Source organism: Synchiropus splendidus, chromosome 11, assembly GCF_027744825.2.
Source record: "Synchiropus splendidus isolate RoL2022-P1 chromosome 11, RoL_Sspl_1.0, whole genome shotgun sequence".
In the NCBI taxonomy this organism is placed as follows: Eukaryota; Metazoa; Chordata; class Actinopteri; order Syngnathiformes; family Callionymidae; genus Synchiropus; species Synchiropus splendidus.
In genome coordinates this window covers 14993085-15011480 of record NC_071344.1, presented here as the reverse complement: position 1 = coordinate 15011480, position 18396 = coordinate 14993085, and the positions used below count along the sequence as shown (strand labels likewise).

At 47.7% G+C, this 18396-nt stretch overlaps 2 protein-coding genes and 1 non-coding gene across 4 annotated transcripts in view; 2 read left to right on the top strand and 1 right to left on the bottom strand.

Annotated features, from left to right (window-relative positions):
- macrod1 (mono-ADP ribosylhydrolase 1) overlaps positions 1–2596 on the top strand; it is a 121027-nt gene extending 118431 nt beyond the window's left edge. Inside the window, exons 9-10 of the mRNA XM_053879833.1 lie at positions 302–383; positions 2451–2596. Coding sequence (XP_053735808.1) covers positions 302–383; positions 2451–2473 — 105 coding nt within the window. The 3' untranslated portion in view covers positions 2474–2596. The remainder of the gene's footprint in view (positions 1–301; positions 384–2450) is intronic.
- A 10748-nt stretch (positions 2597–13344) lies between these two features.
- ccdc88b (coiled-coil domain containing 88B) overlaps positions 13345–18396 on the bottom strand; it is a 40797-nt gene continuing 35745 nt past the window's right edge. For both annotated transcript variants that reach the window (XM_053878781.1, XM_053878780.1), the window contains 2 exons: positions 16857–16996; positions 13345–13875 (listed from right to left, as the gene is read on the bottom strand). In XM_053878781.1, coding sequence (XP_053734756.1) covers positions 13556–13875; positions 16857–16996 — 460 coding nt within the window. In that variant the 3' untranslated portion in view covers positions 13345–13555. The remainder of the gene's footprint in view (positions 13876–16856; positions 16997–18396) is intronic.
- Positions 17197–17268, top strand: trnaw-cca (transfer RNA tryptophan (anticodon CCA)). The gene has a single exon. It is a non-coding gene; the product is annotated as a tRNA-Trp (tRNA).

The following is an 18396-nucleotide window of genomic DNA, read 5'->3' as shown; positions in this document are numbered from 1 at the left end:
AATCGATTCAGATTTTGAACAAATCGCTTCTCGAACGGCCGTCTGGAACGGATTGTGGTGGAGAACTGAGGTTGGCTTGTATTTAGTTCTTCACTGCTGCGTATGGTTCAGATGACGTCTGTCACACCTGTCCGCCTCCTGTCCTCATAAACACCTGCACTGTCTCTCGCCTGCTCGCGGCCAAACCCTCGGAACTTCTCCACACCCCTCTGATGTACTGGTGTATACTCTGGGACTTCCGAGTGACGGGGACATATGCTGCGGATGATTCTCAGGCTGTGTTTCTGCGTGTGTGTTACAGTTGGACCGAGTCATCTTCTGCGTGTTTTTGCCCAAGGATAAGGACCTCTATCTTCAGAACCTCCCACTCTACTTCCCTGCTGGTGAGTTCTTCACTCTGACTCTCGTTCCTCAACACCTACGCACACATCGCTGCTCGCCTTGATTCAGCCACTGTCACCAACTGTCCCTGGAATGTCTGATGGGAAAGGCACGCATCGAGTTCCTGTTGAGTGTTTGAAACCCTTCAAATGGCAAACTAACATGAATGAATGCAACATGGCAAACCCACGCCTGCACTGGCTCAGTGACCCTGGAGCGGCTGCCCGACCCTCAGCAAGCAAGTGACCTGCAAACGTGCCCAACACTGACCCTAGCACATGCATGACCCCAGGCAGCGTCACAAGAGAGATGTGGCACTCACAGACACACACTTGTGTGGCGCCGCCTGCGTGTCAGCTGAACAGCACCTTCCTCAATGCCACATTTTAGTGGGCTCTTTCAACTTTCAGTGGTCAGTACTTCTCCACATTGTCTGGACGTGAGAGCAGGCTGTGAAAGAAAGTTGCGAATGGCTCCCCCCCCTCCGCGCCCCGTCCGTCACTCACACAGTCACTTTGTGAGATTAAACCTCGCTCCAACAGTCGCCGGTGTAAATCTGTTCTCATCTACCGCTCAACATAAAGTCGAGTGTCTACAGATCGATCATCGCAAATCGATCTGCACGCTTAAGCAAAGTTTAGTAAATCCGTAAATGGAATGTGAGGCCAGGCTGCGACATGACGACTCCATCCATTTGTTTGGATTAGACGGCTGATGGATGGCGTTGTAATGCCCAGCAGGCTGGCCTCCCCGGAACCATCCGTCACTCACTCACTGACTCACATCAGGGATAGTACGGTACAACTCTCAAGTCCTGCTCTGGCCGTCGGGGTCCATCAGGAGTCACCTTTATTTTCCCAAATATGAGAGACGTGCTGAATTTTGCTTTGTCAAGGGACTTGGCACGAGCTGGATGTGATGGAAGCTTGCGTGACAAGCCTAACACGGTGTATGTGTGTGTGTGTGTGTGTGTGTGTGTGTGTGTGTGTGTGCCATGTCAACTGTCAATAGTCAGGATGCATTGTTTGATAATGCTGTGTATGGAGGGTACGTTGGTTACATTGTTTTACCGAGGTCACTCTCTGTAGTTCCACCTGCTTCCCGACACCTAGCAGCCACCTGAGGACTCCACAAGGCTTTGGTGAGGCAGGGGTTAAAGCCCTGCCATTTCACCTGGAGAAATGATGCCTCATGGGATTTGTTTTGGAATTGCCATGCTTTATAATTCTGGGGGTTGAATATAGACGTCTAAAGTTTCCCATCCAATTTTCCAGTTTTTGCCTGAAGTAGGTGCAGCCCTCCTTCTAACCACCTTTCTCTCAAAACCTCCACAGCCACGTCGGCTTGTTTATGAATTCCAATTCACGTTTCACATTTTGAGTTTGGCTGTTTTTAATGCAATAGCAAGTCCATTCCTGGAAACTGATAAACAAAAGCTAAACAAATGAAAATTTCACTTATTATTCTGTGGTGAAATTACATTTTTTGGGCGGGGCGGTTTAACCTTTGCATCTTTACTTTAATCCTCCGACAGTCCAGTATCCTAATGTCCAGTTCTGTTGCACAGTTCTACTGTCAGGTTCACCCACAGGTCGTCCCATTGCCAGTCGTGGCACCCCACCACAGGTCACATGAGTCACTACACGTAACTCCACCTCACTTGACCTGGGGACTGCTCACTTGCATTTGATTCAGCTCATTCAGAAGGAAGCGACACAGTCAATGTTGGACTTGTTGGGCTGAGTTCAACTGCAGGTGTGTCTCTCTGAAGCATCTGCGCTGGCTGTTGTGTGGCAGGTCTGGTGGCGGCAGGAGCCTGGCTGCTAGGTGGACCGGAACCGTGTGTGTGTGTGTGTGTGTGAAAGCTGCAGGCAGAGCTTCAGCTCACTGCTATCAACCTGATGTGTCTCCGCCACCTGGCAGCACCTTCAGCAGCTGCCTGTGTCATGTGTTTGGAGTGTGTCTTCAGTGGTGTTGGACTGCAGCCGACTAATCCTCGCGAACAAATCCCTCTGAAGCAGACAGACACTCCATACCCAACTCTCACTCCTGTTCAAATCTTTCTCCAGCGGCTGTGAAGAGTAAACTCTGAGCGATCTGCGCGTCTGGTCTGGCGGCTGGGATCTACTCCTCCATCACCAATCACCTTCTTCGTAGCGCCTGTCTGACACCTGCAGAAGTGGTGATCCCTTGTGAAGATTAAATCTGTGGTGTGCTTGTGAAGCGTCCGACTCCTTTGTTCTCATCACACAGCCGCCCTGGAGTAACTGAGGCTGAGACTGAGGTCCATGTGAAGTCAGTGTAGAGGTGCGCATGTTACATGTTTGGGTCCAGTGTGTTTCCAGGGTCATGTTTGTCCTGCAGCCCACTTCAAGAAGGATTTGATGCAAAGGTGGATCCTTTTTGTGTGGAGTTGAGCCGTGCATTTACAATCACATGTACCATCCATCCATCCATCCATCCTTCCTTCCTTCCATCCATCCATCCATCCATCCATCCATCCATCCATCCTTCCATCCATCCATCCATCCATCCTTGCATCCATTCATCCTTCCTTCCATCCATCCTTCCATCCATCCATCCATCCATCCATCCATCCATCCATCCATCCATTCATCCACCCATCCATCCATCCATCATCCATCCATCCATCCATCCATCCATCCACTGCTCCAGTCATTGAATCATTTAACAGATAAACAAACCAATAAGTGGATCGTAGAATCAATGAAATACTTGAGATAAGTCTGTGAACAACACAAGTAACGACACTGATCAATAAATATAAAAAAGCCTCTCCATACAAATAGATTGATCAATGAATCACTCCACTGAAGAACAACAGGCTCTGAGACAGAATAACAAATAACCAGATCCATGAATCAGAGCGACTCCACAGACCGCAGGCTCATTACAAGCAGACTAGCATGAAGGTATTCAACTGTGAAGAGGAAAGAGGTGAATAGGTGCATCCCAGATGTGATGACTCGACTGTGCTGGCTGACCTGAAGAGGCGTGTCATCTGATGGACACTCTGTTTTGAGCTGCTTCCTTAGACCCAGGACAACATGGAAAGATACCAGGTAGAGAAAGTGAAATGTGTTGGCTCCCCCCTCGCACCATCTCCTTTATTAGCTCACTTTTGAGGGCCATTCTTATTGATGTTTCCTGAAAACACACCGTATGTGTCTTTATGGAAGCGCCATCATGTTTCTCCCAGCAGCGCATCTGTATGGGTTTTTAATTGTTTGTGGCAGGATGTCGGCAGAGCGGAATGAGTGTTTAGCCACGAGCCACCATCCTGCCTCACGACATGCATCTGCCAGCCACCGTCTTTACTGAGAGAAGCGAGAGAAGATGGCTTTTTCTTGAACATCTACAAGAGGGTGGTGTTCTCCTTTGATTTCTTCCTCCTCCTCCACGTCTCTCGCTGTTCCACTCTACAGGACAGAGGAAAAGAAACAGATGGAGGAAGGAGGAAGACAGAGAGGAGGAAGGACGCACTGCGAGAGAGGGAGGAAGAGAGGAACCCAAACCGGCAGGAGGACGGACGGAAGGAGGGATGCAGAGGCTGATGAACTCATCCAAAACCACGATGGGTTTTTTAATAAGCGGCCGACTGTGAAGCTGCTCTCCGACCACTCCATCAGAATAATGAGCAGGGGAGAGAGAGAGAGAGAGAGAAGGAGAGACGGAGGATGAAAAGACAACCAGACTCATTATCCTGCCACCAGTTTTCATCGCTGTCCTGTCACTAGTTCTTTCTCTCCTCCTGGGCTCCAGTTGACAGATGAAGAGCAATTATGCTAACTCTTTGGTTAACCTGAAGGATGATCCTCTGCCACTTCCACCACATACACTGATAACACTGTTGGCCGTGGAGATGGCTCGCCAACACACACACACACGTGAGCCAGTCGGTGTGTGCGCACCTTTCAGACGCGTGGATGGCGGTGAGCTCTCGAGGAGCTCACGTCAACATTCTGCTGCCACTGAGACATATTTGTAGCTGCTGAGCAGGATCGAAGAGATCAAGTCCGCAACCTCATAGATATGTTTGCTCCGTTCACTCACCATTCCAGCCACCTGACTCACCACAGCACGTATGATTTTTTTATGGTGTCGATTGTTGCGTTGAGACACTTGAAACCAAATCAGTGGCCGCTAGAAGCGTTTGGAAGTTAGACACGTGTAGCACAGCTGCGTTTCATACCAGGGTTTCCACGGAGAGTCGCCTGGAGAGCAAATAAAAGCACTTATTATTGGTGCGGATGGCAACGTATTTATGACTCAATCAATAGCAGCGATTTATTAGCTGGCGAGCTCATTAGCTAGCACAACTCCTCCCGACCGTATCTTGTGTTTGTTTCCTTTTACTGGCACCAGCAATACTTTCAAACACAAACCTCAGACGTCCGTATCATCTCGCTTTTACCCACCGTTTTTAGGGCCGCACTCTCACTGCTACTCATCTTTTCCATTGTTCCTTTCCGTCTTTAATGCTACCAAGGAGGCTTCATGGTCTACAATGGAGTTTTCAGGAAGGGAACGGGATCCTGAGGCAGCTAACAGATGATCACATTTTGGTGGATCTGGAGTCCCATCTGCATCCAGGGATCACCAGCCCAAACTCATGTTCATGGACACTACTGCCACCTGATGTCCAACTGAGCTCAACTGGATCTCACTATTCATGACTCATTCATGATTCAAGAATGGGATATTTCAATAACATAAATGTAGGGCAATAATATTGTGTTTAAGAAAAAAAGTCTTTGTGTTTTCAAAAGTTGGTTGGTCAGGTGGGGCGGGGTCTAATGTTTGTGGAAAGTCAACATGGCATCTACCCTCTGCGTTGGTGACCTTCAAATCTGGACTCCAAACGGAGTCGCGCCTCTATGGGAGTGCGACCGCTCCTCACTTTTTTCGAGTCTCAAGGCTTGTTTTGTTCCTGATTCTCCTCACTTTAGCACGTCACGTTTTTCAGCCATCTTTTATGTAATACTGCTGCTTTCATTCTTCTAATCTTATATAGTCTAATAATAATAATATAGATTTTCTTGTGAACAATGATGTTTTGTTATTTTCCAGCCAACATTTCATCCATAAGCATCAACGGCTGTGCAAGGCTGACACAGAACTAGCAAGAAAAGCTCTCAAGTCACATGACCTCCTCACCGAGTTGCTGGGTTAGGACTCCTGATGTTGCAGTGGTTCATGCCGAGTGTTTCGCCTCTCCAGAACATCTCTGAAGGAATGGGCTCACTTTGTTTCCGAGATCAAGAGAAGTGACTCACACCCAGCCCCCACGTCCAGCCCTTGATTCAACTCTGAATAACCCTTCACCCCACAGTGGAATCCACACTTTTAAAACAAAGCAACCAGGTTTTCCACGATCTGAATGATTATTTTAAATAAAATAAAAAAGGGAACTGGATTTTCCTCCTGAACTCTCCTTGGCCTTTATCAGTGGCTCTTTGTGAAAACACGCTTCATGGAAGTGATGACAAAGTTTTCAGAATTCCTCCGAGAAAAGAAAAAGAGAAAAAAAAAAAAACGGAGTGAAATCGTTGAACACAACAAACTGTCCTCTTGACAAATTCACACAAGGAACTGAAAGAATCTTTCTTTTTTTTCACCTGAAAGGCACAGAACCCATGGCCGCACTGAAAACTGAAGCGTTTCCGCTTCTCCAAGAAAGAGCAGAGCGTTGCACTGTTTTAAACTGTTTTCCCTGCTTTCCAGTGGACAGTTAGAAAAGTGACAGCCGCTGCAGTGGCGATGTGTTTAAGTGAAAGCATTGATTTGGTGTCATCGATCCCTGAAATACAGTGGGTCCTTTTAGTGGTCCGGACATTGGACTATTATTCTGATTCCCTACTGGCCACAGACAAGTGTTGCCCTCGATTAAAACAAACATGCGAGTGTCAAATAAAGAAAATTAAGATTCCTCATTGCCTCTTTTTAATTGCTTGCATGATTTTAACATATTCTTTTTCTCTGTCACGTCTCATCAGTTTGAAGGACCCGTCCATTCCCCTGGTGTCTGTGGTCAGGTCGTGGGGGCAGCCGCTGAAATAAAGAGGTCCAGCCTTCACCCTTCCCACAAACCTCCAGCAGCTCTTCTGTGTTTCCAGCAGATCTGTGTTTCTGTGTAGCTCTGCCTGCAGACAGGCTGTTGCTATTCATGATGCTGCTTCTTTTCTGCTCAGTGACTCTTCTTTGAGTCTCTCTTGTATGGCCAAGCCTTTTACTCTAGGTCTGAGCAAGAAGTGGACTCTATCCAGGATTTGGTTGTCGCCAATCGGACCTCCACCTTGGACAGAACCACCCACGGTACCAGTCTCAGACTCAAGTGTCAATATGTACAGTGCACAAGATTTTCAGTGCAGACACTCTTCCACCACCAGATGTTGGTGACCCTTGTCCTGCGCAAAGTTGGCGCTTCCTGAAGCAGAGGGAATGAGATGGAGAAGGTGAGAGGACGGTGGGGTCTCCAGACGCACTGAAGTGCTGCGCATGTGATGGACCAGTGCCTGGACACCCCAAGTCAACTGCTGAGAGCCACAGTGGTCATGGCCACTGCCAGTGATCCCAAGGCACTACAGCAGTTCTAATGTTTACATGTTGGTCCCACGAAAACAAGAGTTTGTTCCACATGGAAACCAGTCCCTCCATGTTCACAAGATGATTGGCAGCAAACTATGAGCTCCTTGAATCAAGGTTCCTGTTGAACCTAAAGGGGTGTTGGATCTTTGTTTCGAACTCAATCATTGAGGGGACAAGTGTCTGACTAAACACTTGGTTTAACAGAAGGTGGAAGGCCATTCATGAATGTTGTCCCTGATCTTCCTCCTCCTCTTCATCACCTCCTCCACATCTCATTCTCACTGAGACCTTCATCTCTCCTCGCCGCGTGCTAGTGAACACAGAGACCGCCACAGAGAAGTATGTGGCAAATAGTGAGAGACCGCGTGAGACACCGTGTTCTTCTGTATTGATGGGAACAGAGAGCTCAGCTCTAACAGTTGAACCTCAACACACGGTGAAAAGGACTCGATGATGCTCCTATGGATTGTTGCAGGGCCTTGATCGGCAATGTTGCTCTTTAGCTCTTTGCTTGGACCAACGTTATGTAAACCTGGAGTGAAATCCCTCCCACATCCTTGAAAAAAAAGCCACCCAATGATGTCACAGAGCACGTGCTGCCACACAAGCGCACTCACACCTTCAACCACTTGAGAGTGATGGATTAACCTCGGTATGTTTTTGGACCGTGGGGGAAGATGGAGAGCTCAGAGGGAACTTATAAACTCCACACCGCGAGTGCTGACGTGCTCAGAAACACACCAGAGTCAGACCTCATGAAACCAGTCAAGGGGCCGTTCTGGGGGCCGTCACCAAGCGGGTCCATCAGTATGCAAAGCCATCCCGGAGTTTCAAGGCATTTCTCTCTTAAGAGACGGTTCTGAGTCGGCACCCAAGTGTAACGTCGGGAGGAAGAGCAGCAGCTGGCACTCTGGAGGAGAGGAGGGTGGCTGTGACGGCTGATGTGTATGGATGAGGCCGTGATGGAGAGAGCGAGAGAAGAGGGAGGAGGGGGATGTTTGCAGGTGGGGTGAGGGGAGGTGGCTGGGCGAGTAAACTGCTTGTGAAATGAAAATGGCTCTTTAGCAGAATCCAGGACACTTGGGCGCTGCGCTGGATCAATGTCTCTGATTTACTGTCTGAAAGCCTGTCAAGGAGAAGACGGGGGGGAGACGGGGGAAAGGCCAGACAAACAGCAGTTAAGCTTGAAGCTCCAAGAGTCTGTGAACGAAGGAAGCCAGGGAAGATGGAAGTGGTCCGTCAGAGTGACTGTGAAGAGGTGAAACGAGAGGGAACAGAATCAATCTGCCAAGGCGGCGGGAAGTGGGAGGTGGGGGGGTAGGTTTGTTGTTTTGGTCAAGAAGAAGCAGCGCGTACGTTTGGGCAGAAATCAATATGGGACACGTCTGCTTCCTCTGAAGTCCTGAGTGGACCTCGCTGCCAGATGTGTGGGGTGATGACGTCTGCCTGTTGCGACCTGCCTGCCTTCGACCAACTGACCTATTCTGTGCCTCCTTTCCGTCTTGTCTGACGTCCTTCGCCGTGTTCCGACCTGAACACAATCCAGCGGCTCCTGTCCTGCTCAAGCGCTCGGTTCATGGGAGTCTGTTGAGCCTTCCTGCCAACGGATTCGGCACCTTTCCTGTCTTGGACATCAGTCGGCTCAACTTCATACCGGAGCACCAGTCTTTCTGACCATGAAACCACAAAATTGTATGGAATTGTTTCGCGTACACAAAGCGAAAACCTGGTATTTCTTCTTTCTAATGAGGTATTGGTAGAGGCACAACCCTGCCCCACCTGCCCGACTCCCAGCCTGCCGGGACTCCGACGTGGGTCTGGGTCCGGTGCAGTTCTGGCGTTCAGCTTGTCCCAAAAGTCTTTCCCTTCACCCACAAGACCTTGTGAGGTCCAGGTGTGTGTGTGTTTGTCTGTGCTTTATTTTTATTTTGAGTGTTTAATGTATTAGAAGGGGCCGGGTAATGAATTATCATCTTTAATGCAAAAACCGATCGATATCAGCGAGAGAATAAATCAGCTTTTACGCCGAGCGTCAACGGCCTTTAATACACTTGGGGAGAGGAAGAGGAGGCGCGGGAGGGAGGGGCCGCTTGGAGACAGCTCCACGGCCAGCAAGAGAATGGAATGATGAAATAAAAGAGAGGAGGGCGTGTGGAGGGAACAGACGTAGGGAAGTGACTGACTCACCTTTGCGATCTCCTCATCAAGTAAAAGCACTGAGATTCTGACAGTTTTGTGAGGCGGCGACGGAGGGTCGCCCAGCAGACGCGTCACACCGCTCACAGTAGGAGAGAATCAACAGAATGACTCGGCACGTCGTGGGCAAACATCACCTCTCTCCACAGGGAATCTCTTCCCGGTGCGACGCCGAGCCGCTGATGCACCTGAGAGCGTTTGGCATGGCACGTCCGTCCTGTTGGAGGACTGAGTGGTGTAAGTGTGGTTTGTGTTCAAGTGAGACTCCGGAGCTCAACGCGCCATGAAAGTTTGATGCCAGGGCTGAAGGTAAGAGTAGAGGCGAGGGAGCCTCTAACATCAGGAGGCTCAATAATGAAGCAGCAGAGCAAAGTCTTGCCGCCTAACAACCCAGTCAACCAGGGCAGCCATGCATCTTTCATCAATTTCGGAAACAGGACCCTGGACGCCGCTGGCTGTGCGCCAAGACTTCCTCACCCCCACAGATTTGTCGCAACGTGAGGATCATTCTTCACTGCTGCGAAGCCAAGTGCTGCGTAAACAAACAAAGCATCAAGAGTTTGTTTTGCTTGAAAGGCGTCACTTGATATTGTTGGCTCCGGTTGATTGTCAGTGGCAGCGTGGGCTCACACTCAAGGCCCCGCATGACGGCGCCCTTTGTTTCGGCTGAATGGCTCCAAATAATTCTCTTGAATTGTCCCCAGTTGTGTTTTCAAAACAGTGAGGATACACTGTTCTGTGAGTGATATTGGTCCGGTTTTTCTTTCCTGCACAACACATGGCTCGGGGAGGATATGGTTCAGGTGCCGGAACAGAGCCTTGTGGAACTCCACGCTCCACTTCCATTTGTGCTGTCGACTTCCACACTCTGTACTGTGTACGCTGGTCCTCTTTGCCTACATAGTGATTATCTACCTATAAAACTAAAACTAAAAAATAATTTTAAAAAAATCTACGTTTCAAACACGAATCAAGAGCCTGGGGCAAATTTTAACCCTGACCCAGGAGAACCATAGTAACAACTGAGCCTTGGGTTCTCCAGGCTTAAACGCACATCTTAAACGCAGTCTTTCATGGCATGCTGGACGCATCAGAGGGAGGGGGTCACATGTGTAGTTACAGAGGAGACTGTATGAGGGCAATAAGAAACATTTATTCAGTTAAAGCTGCAACCCGATTTTCCCTTGAACACGACCCCCCACCGTCTTGAAGAGCATTAATCTTCAGCTCCATTAGCTTCGCTTCATTATGTCCATTAATATTTCCTGTGATATTCCATTTATCCTCACACATTCATTCATGTTTCTTCTTTGTTTCGAAACGTATTTCCACTCATTCTTACTCATAGTTAGCGTTCCACTCGCGCTGTGTGATCCAAACCTGCCAGACAAGGATGAAGAGACTGTTGCTCCCCGTTCACGTCCAAAGAGACGTGAAGGGGACGGATGACTGAGAGGCACGGCCAAGGATGAACACATGAAGATCCGGAGGTTTTCAGTCAGCCTGGCACTGATTCAGCGTTGGATTGGCAACATTCGCTAAAGACATCAGTGGGAGGTTGTTAGCTTCAGTTTCAAACTTGATGCAGAGACAAAGCAAAATGGCAAGACTATTTACATGTCACTTTAGAAGCATTTCCCAGCGTTCATGGAGTGAAAGGAGGATTGATGGAAAAATGCTGGTGACTTCAGGATGCTGTCTTGACCGTCGTTCCTATCTAAACTAGGATTTCACACTCCACAGCTCAGGTTCGATAATGGCTACCCTGTTCTGTTCAATGGCCAGGTTTATTGTCAGAAAAAAATTCCCAAACAAATGCTACATCACTTGGACAACAGATGACGTGGCCAATGATACTGCTAACCAGAACCTCAGCAGGTCTTACACTTTTCTTTGTTTGTTTTTGTTAATGTATCTTTATTTAGAAAAGTAAAATACATACAGAACCCTTATTGGTAAGATTAATATACACAGTATACACAAGTTTGGCATTATTATCCATGGAAGCAATTGATGTATTGGACGGTAACAGTTATTTTGAGTCATTTATTTTATTAAAGTCCATTCCTTGTTTTTAATTTTTAACTTTCAGTTTTCAAATAAATTACCTGACAGATTTTTTTTTCCTGCATAATAATGATGAAAATGTAGCAAAAAATACATTTTAAAAAGGTGTAAATGGTTTACAAAGTGTTGAAATCCTCACATTTTAAAGCTTTTTCTTGGAGCTGGTGGTTGAGTTGATGTCATGAAGCAGGGAGAAAAGGATGGAAAGTTTCTCACCTCCTTCATGACGCTGACGTGACTTCATCATGGGGAGATTTATTCACAGAACAGCGTTTGAATGGAAAGGTTGTCCATTACCTGTCTGTCTCTCCGCGCGCCTGTGTGCCGGCGAGCATTGCCTCCCGCTCATAATGAACCTCTAAGTGACTGGCAGAACCAATATCTGGCCCTCGCCTCGCCCTGCGCTCGCCGTGCAGCCGCTCTCATCACAGTTCCACAAACACAATGCTGGCTCGCCTTTTCATTAGCGTCGCCGTGACATCTACATCATTCATGAATGGCGTTAGGGATTCATTTGTCATCTGCAGATCATAATTCAGGATGTGTGTGAGGGGCGAGCCGGGCCTGTTGTTGAAGCGCCGCCGTTGCCCGGTGTCATCCTGGAGGCGGCTCCTGCGGTGGACGCTGTTTGTCTTGTAAAGAAGCCCTTTGGCTGTGATCAGCTCTCAGGTCTGCTCCATGCTAATTGGTCCGTCCGTCTTCAGGGGCCGCGGCGGCTCCACACTGACACCATTTGGCGCTGCTGAGAACAGGAGGCGGTGGATCCCTTCCCATTCCATCAGCCACTGATTCTGCTCTGGTCAAATCAGATGAAATGGGATTTTCAGAAGAGCCAGATGGTGCCGCTTCTTCACATTTAGATTGGGATTGTACCTGGATGTGAAGACGTCAAAGCTCCAGCAGGTTTGGTGATCAGATTTCACTCTCTCTTTCACTTCCCTTCCCACTCATTATTTGAAAAACATTGGACACACAGGCTTGTGTTTATGTGTTTATCTGATTCCTTATTTGCAAACTCACCACTCACAGTTCAACCTCACCACTTCAACCTTCCCCACACAAAGGTCCAAACCTGCTCACTGCTTAATGACAGTGTTTAATATTTGATTTAAAACTCTCCGTGCTCCACCCTCTTCAAGAGACTGCTATTAAAGTTTGTCTCCTCATATTTGTTTCACAACCCTGTCCCTGCACAGACGCAAACGTTACAACGTACATACATTTGCAATGGTACTTTGATATTGATGTCATATTTTTCATTAAAAAAAGGATTTAAAGGGTGACAATGCTTAAATTGTGTTTTAAATTTGCTGTTTGATGACGTTTATTTTGCCATTTTTCTTCTCAATGACTGAAGACAGTGGTGGACTTAGAACTCCGATGTCTGGACTTGGAAAAAGAGGAGGAAACAGAAGCCAACTTTGGTGTGGAGATTACCTACATCACGTGGCCACTGTAGTTAGACTGGTCTCATCAGACCAATGAAAGTATAGGCGCTGTTCCTGCGCTTTAATGTCAATAAAACGCCTGTCATTTCATCAGTCTGGGACACAGCTCTATGTCTTGGCAGCACAAGGATCCACATATGAGCTTTGTGCCGCTGGGCTCGGAGCACGTGAGCATATAGTCTGGAGACTACGGTACTTTAGTTGCTGCAGCAGAAGTCACAGGACAGATGCAGCAACCTTCGGACAGAGAGGGAAATAAAACTGTCCTCCGCCTTCGATTTTTCTGTTGGCCTCCATGGGGTCGGTCCTGAGGCCGACTGTTTTGTGACGTGCTTTGTCGGAATCATTTGCTTTTTATTTTGTTCATTTATCGCGACACATTCCTCTGTCGCCTCTGCTGCAGGCTTTTATCACGGTGTTTAATTGAGCAGTTAAAATTAAACCTCCTCTGTCTTTGTTTTGATGCCTCTGCTTCAGCATCGTCGAGGCCTCTTTTTGAGCCTCGAAGCATGTGATCGCATCTTCAAAATGAGACGGTACAAAAGGGCCACAATCCGAGGACGCAGCAGGATGTTGATGATGGTCCTAAAAATAATCGAGGCAGAGATGAAGGACTTTTCTGATCTTCATGTTACACGCCGTGCTCAGGAAGCTCGTGCTGAAATTTAAGCCATGAATTTGAAGACGCTAATGCTTCACTGATGTTTTCAATTGGTTTATTTTGACACAAAAATCCTCCCCACATGTGTGAAAAACAATTTGTGACTGGAGGTCAGAGAAGCGGATTCTGGTTTCAGTGAAAATCCGACTTGATTGGGATTGAAATGTCCGGAGGGTTTCAGCACTGCTTCCTCTCACTCCACGCTGTCCTCGGCATCTCTGTGCTGAACGGAGGAGGCGGTGTCGGCGGGCGGGTGCGTGACACCCTCGCCCTCCCACAGGACGGCAGAGCCAAGCCTCAGGCGGGGCGGCGTTCGCTTGTCGCCTGGACTGAAAGACTGAGACACTCCGGATCCTCCTTTAGCCAAACCCAAACCCCAACCGTGACGGGAGCCCAGCTTACGGCGGCCTGTGGAGCGCAGCGCCGTCGGCGTGGAGGGAACTGAGATGTCCGGCTCTGTCTGGGTCAGGGATTTTCTCAAGGGAGACGGAGAGACGGGCGCGCTGCAAGGATCTGGGGGGGAGTCCGGCAGAAGTACAGGATTAGGATTAATTACTTTCCCACCAAATCCACAGCAAGTGATGAAAGAAGCTGAGGGTCTGTCACTGTCCTCCCAGAAGTGGGATGTTGACTGACTCGCAAAGTAAATAAACTAAATCAGGTTTTCACGCCTGATCTGACAAACAGACGAGAAAAGCAGCAGCAATTATTATTTTTTGTTTGTTTACTTCTTAAAGCTCCTTCAATCAAAGGTTTAACTGCTTAAAATCAGAATCAGAGTGAACATAAATTATTATTTTCATGTTGTAGTAATGTTAGTAATAAAATGACTAGATCGATTCTAAAAATGAAGCAATATTTGACACTTTTTTGACACTATTTTGTTTTTGATTAATAAAATAAATGAAAAAATGTCCTTTTCTTTCACCATGCATCAACAAAAAACTATCTATAATGAATTTTTAAAAAGTGAATGAATAGTCATATGTTGCAGCCAGTGGAAGTTGGTGTCATTTTTTTTGCTTTTTGCTTTACAGGTGGTGAATGGATGGTGGCCTTTTTGCATGTTTTGCAGGTCAATTATTTAAGACAATGCAGACTCATGCAACATGAGGTGAATGAACTTCAGAACGGCTCGCCTCATGCCTCATGACACGGGGCAATACAACATCAGGTAGTGACGCACCTGCAGAGCAAAGCGGAGGGAAACTACCCTCAGTGATGTCAGTCAGCAGCCGACGGCATCAACACCATCAAAGTCAGGTGAACACAATGCAGCAGGTGAAAACCACACTAGGCTTGAACAAGAACTCCTAGTGTTCCCCTTGGAAAATAAAAGTGTCACGCTAAACCTTCTGACAATATAGCACAGCACAAACAGAGCAAACGGCCATCAGACAATGGAAAAAAGGGACATGGTTGGAATCACTGCAGGCACATCGGAACGTGTGACGCGGTTCCTGCGCAACCACCTTGTGATGTGAAGCCAGAATTGTCAGCGTCACTCACACACACTACTACACACACAATGCACTGCAATAATCGAAGCTCCCTTAGGGTGGTTTCACACTGCGGGATCTGTCTCGGGTGGCCTGAGTCCGATGCGCCCCCAGCTGTGCAGCCTCGCACCTCTGCGCCTCAGAGATGACAGACGATGGAGAAGATTTATGTCGGTGAAGTCCACATCCAGATGTCAGATATGTTCAATGAATCGTCTGGTGAACTTCAGTAACTTGGGGAAAAAATCAGCACCTTTATCTTGGCTGTTCTCATGCAGACAGCTGCGAGATCACAGCAGTGAAAACAGTTACTGCAGAAAATCTGTCTGTCAATAAAATCAGGTGTTTATCATCAGTTTATCAGAAAGCACGTGAGTTATCAAACACCCGCACACATCGCGAGTCCTGGACCGCTTCGCTCCCGCTCCCCAGCACCAGTCTCCTGCAGCTCCCGGCTGCACACCTCGGTGGTCTGGGAGGCTGTTTTTGAACCACGTTGTGCGCCCAGACAGCGATCAGACCCTTCACTGCCCAGCATCTATCATGTTTGTGTAGAGTCGCGCTGCACACATAGTTTTTTCAGCATCTAGCGCCGAGTCGCCTGAGGTGAGAAGCTCCCCCCCCCGTGGAGAGTTTCCCGAGACAAGGTGCAGCTCTCCAGCCGGGATCAAGTCCGCGGCCAAAACCCGACTCGCTTGTGTTCACGTCTCGGACTTCTGAGCCGACACAGCGCGCAGTATGAAACCGTCCTCAGCGGTGAAAACCTCGATGGCATTCCTGAATAAAACACAGTCACTTTGAGATGGTTCCTTCACTCCTGTGCGTCGGCCTCCTCTGAAAGGATGTGTACGGGACACTGTGCTGCGTGCGTGGAAGTAAATCGCCATTCTGCCCCTGAAACGCGCTACTTCACCTTGAATCCTGCATGGACAAGAGTTTCTCTTCTGCAGTTGTTTGGCTCTCTCTCCCTGGATATGAATTTAATAAACATTGACTGGTGAAACGGCCGCTCTGCTTCATTGAACTCAACCGTCGGCCCACAGGCTTGTCCTCCAGCGATTTTATCAACACATTTGGTTGCTGATGCGCCTCCGTCCAGTCGGAGTGAGAGGGGCTCCGATCTCTTCCACGACTGAGCATTGTTGTACAGGTGTAGCAAGGACGTCTCACACTTGTGGCTCACATGACACTTTGGGAAGACCGGAGTTCGTCTCTCATGGTTGGTGAGAGTCTCCTATTTGTATGTGAAAGGCTTCCACTTCAATGTGTAAGGTTTTCAATTGTGTGGAACACATTTTCAAAATTGCGTGTGCTTCATTTCAGATTTTCAAGTGTGAAAGCTTTTCACTTTTGAGATTAAGGTTTTCACTTGTGTGTCTCAGGTTTTCAAATGCATGAGCCACAGATCTTCACTTGTGTGCAAAAGGTTTTTAACTTGTGTTTTTGTGTGATGAGGTTTTCACTTGGGAGATAAAGATTTTCAAATGTAAGATTTTCGCTTGTATATGGTTAAGTTTCTACCTGTCTATGTAACACATGTCACAGTTGTGCACAAGGGTTTCCCCTTTCATGTGTGTGTCGTGCCACATGAGGTGCTCCATATACCATGGGACACCTTCTACTAGGTAGTGAGTCCAGTCACCCGTTCGTGGGAGGTGAAACATTTCCACCCACTGACAACACGTATGGATCAATGTGGACAACGGAAGGTGTCAACGTTGGACACTTAAGTCCACCAGAGTAGTGGCTATTTGCTGGCTTGGCGGTGAGAGTGTGAAGGCTTTTTCACGTGTGCATGTGCCTCATTCTTTTCTGTGCTCTGTCAAGCCAAAGTATTCAACTGTGACCAACAAGTCAAGGTCATGAAAGACCTCACAGGTGCAGTAGGTCTGAGAAGATCAGTCAGGTGATGATGTGTTCTCAGGTCGGCAGCGTCGCTCTGAGCTAGTCTGGGCTGTCGGTGTGCGTGAAAGAGAGCTGGCGTGTGTGTCTCACCACACTGAGGCATGTCAGGCTCCGAGCCACTGGCGAGGTTCTCCACGCTGCCCGCGGCGGTGCAGAGCGCCCGGCCCTCTCTGGCTCCTCCACGAGGCTTGATGAGCTTTTTCATTCTGTCAGCAATCCAGTTGGCTTTCCTGGGAGGGCAGACGTTATTTTCACAGTCAACACCAATGACATCTTTGGCCATCATGTGTCCTCGCTGCAACGGCAGCAGCCCAGTCTCCAGAGCTGCAGACCGAAGTGCAGCAACTGATGCAAATCGTACTGCGGCAGGTGCAGAATATTCGGAGGGATTTGCCTCTGACTTTGCCTCACTTTGGCTTTTGTGGCTGGTGACTCTGTGGCGCAACGGTAGCGCGTCTGACTCCAGATCAGAAGGTTGTGTGTTCAAATCACATCAGGGTCATCTCATCAGTAATGTTTTTCCCACCACATTTCCTGCCCGAGTCACCAAATCTCCATCAACATAAACACGCTTCAGTAGCTCTAAGTAAAGCTTATCTACATGAGCAGAGTTGTACTTCTACTCACTTCATAAAAAAAAAGAATCTGTCCCAGATTTATACAACTGGACGTATATTCTGAGCTTTTGGAATATCTATCAATAGTATTTACCAGCGATGGGTTGATGAGCTTTCACGAAACAGGGTCCCACTTTTCTGACACCAGCAGGTGGCACTGTCTGCTGCATAATGTTTGGATTTGAACAACAATTTCAGATTTGTTTGAGTACGACTGAAAATTTAAGTGCTGTGACGGTTATTCGTTCGTCATTCATTTCTGTTCCTACAGCGAAGAGCTCGCACACTTCCCTGGATGGTGTGCGAGCTGAACAACCCCGACTCTAGATGCACATTAAAATCAAGACAGTAAAAGTGAACCATCGTCTGAGTGTTCACTTTTTATATAAATCATAAAATTGGTCAGTGATGTGGGCAGTCGTACCAAAACTCTTATCCCACAAGTTGTTTGTGGGAGCTTGGATTTCTACCTTCTCGCTCCCAAAACTCTTATCCCAGAAGTTGTTTGTGAGAGCTTGGATTTCTACCTTCTCGCTCCACAGTACAACACTTTGTTCCATTTGAAAGATTCTGAAACATGCGCTGTCAACAACGATTGATTGAGTAAAGAGAAATAGATTTATATACTTATGGATGGTTCACAAGGCAAAAGAACAACTGATGATCCACTTCAGCTGATGAGGTTTCATGAAACACTGTTCTGTTTTTCAGAGGTCAGTAGATGGCGCTCTTGGTATAAAAATGATGTGAGGTTTCATTGAAAGTCAAAGACTATACAGCAGACAGTGCCATCTAGTGGCCTCAAAAATCTTTCATCAACATATCGCCAACAGACTTGTTGAAACCAAGTTCTCCTTAGGTGTCGTCCAAAACCACAAGGAGTTCCTGACCGCCATGCAATTTGGAAGCCTTCAAAACTGAGTCAAACGTCTGGCAGGGGCTTCAAATGTAATTGAGACCTGTGACTGGGCCAACCAATAATGAGAGTCACTCTTAACAAGGCCTTTTGAACC